The sequence below is a fragment of the Echiichthys vipera genome, assembly GCF_963691815.1.
Source record: "Echiichthys vipera genome assembly, chromosome: 14".
Taxonomy (NCBI): domain Eukaryota; kingdom Metazoa; phylum Chordata; class Actinopteri; order Perciformes; family Trachinidae; genus Echiichthys; species Echiichthys vipera.
Window position 1 is genome coordinate 12,929,125 of NC_139839.1, and position 359 is coordinate 12,929,483.

Below are 359 nucleotides of genomic sequence, written 5' to 3' on the forward strand. Positions count from 1 at the left end.
AAAACACAGCCAAATTGGGCCAATCCTAAAATGGTAAATGGTAAATGCACTTTTATAGCACTTATTATTTTATGTAGCACTTATATAGCACCTTTCTAGTCTTCTGACTACTCAAGGTGCTTTCACACTACTTGTCACATTCACCCATTCACACCACATTCACACACCCATGCGCAGCACTGGGTGCAATTTGAGGCTCAGTGTCTTCGACATGCAGACCGGAGGAGCCGGGGATCAAACCACCGAGTCAGTGTTTAATTTCAAATCCAGTATGCCGTCCAAACACATAGTTTGCACTATACTTTCAGTCAAATGTATCAATGTGGAAATGCGCACGTAGAAAAATTAAGTTTCCAAGT

At 41.5% G+C, this 359-nt stretch overlaps 1 protein-coding gene across 1 annotated transcript in view; it reads left to right on the top strand.

The window, feature by feature from the left end:
- Positions 1-211: 211 nt before the first annotated feature.
- rxfp2a (relaxin family peptide receptor 2a) overlaps positions 212-359 on the top strand; it is a gene marked incomplete at its 5' end in the record, with an annotated part of 23,591 nt that continues 23,443 nt past the window's right edge. Inside the window, one exon of the mRNA XM_083927271.1 lies at positions 212-269. Within this exon, the coding sequence (XP_083783397.1) occupies positions 212-269 (58 nt within the window). The remainder of the gene's footprint in view (positions 270-359) is intronic.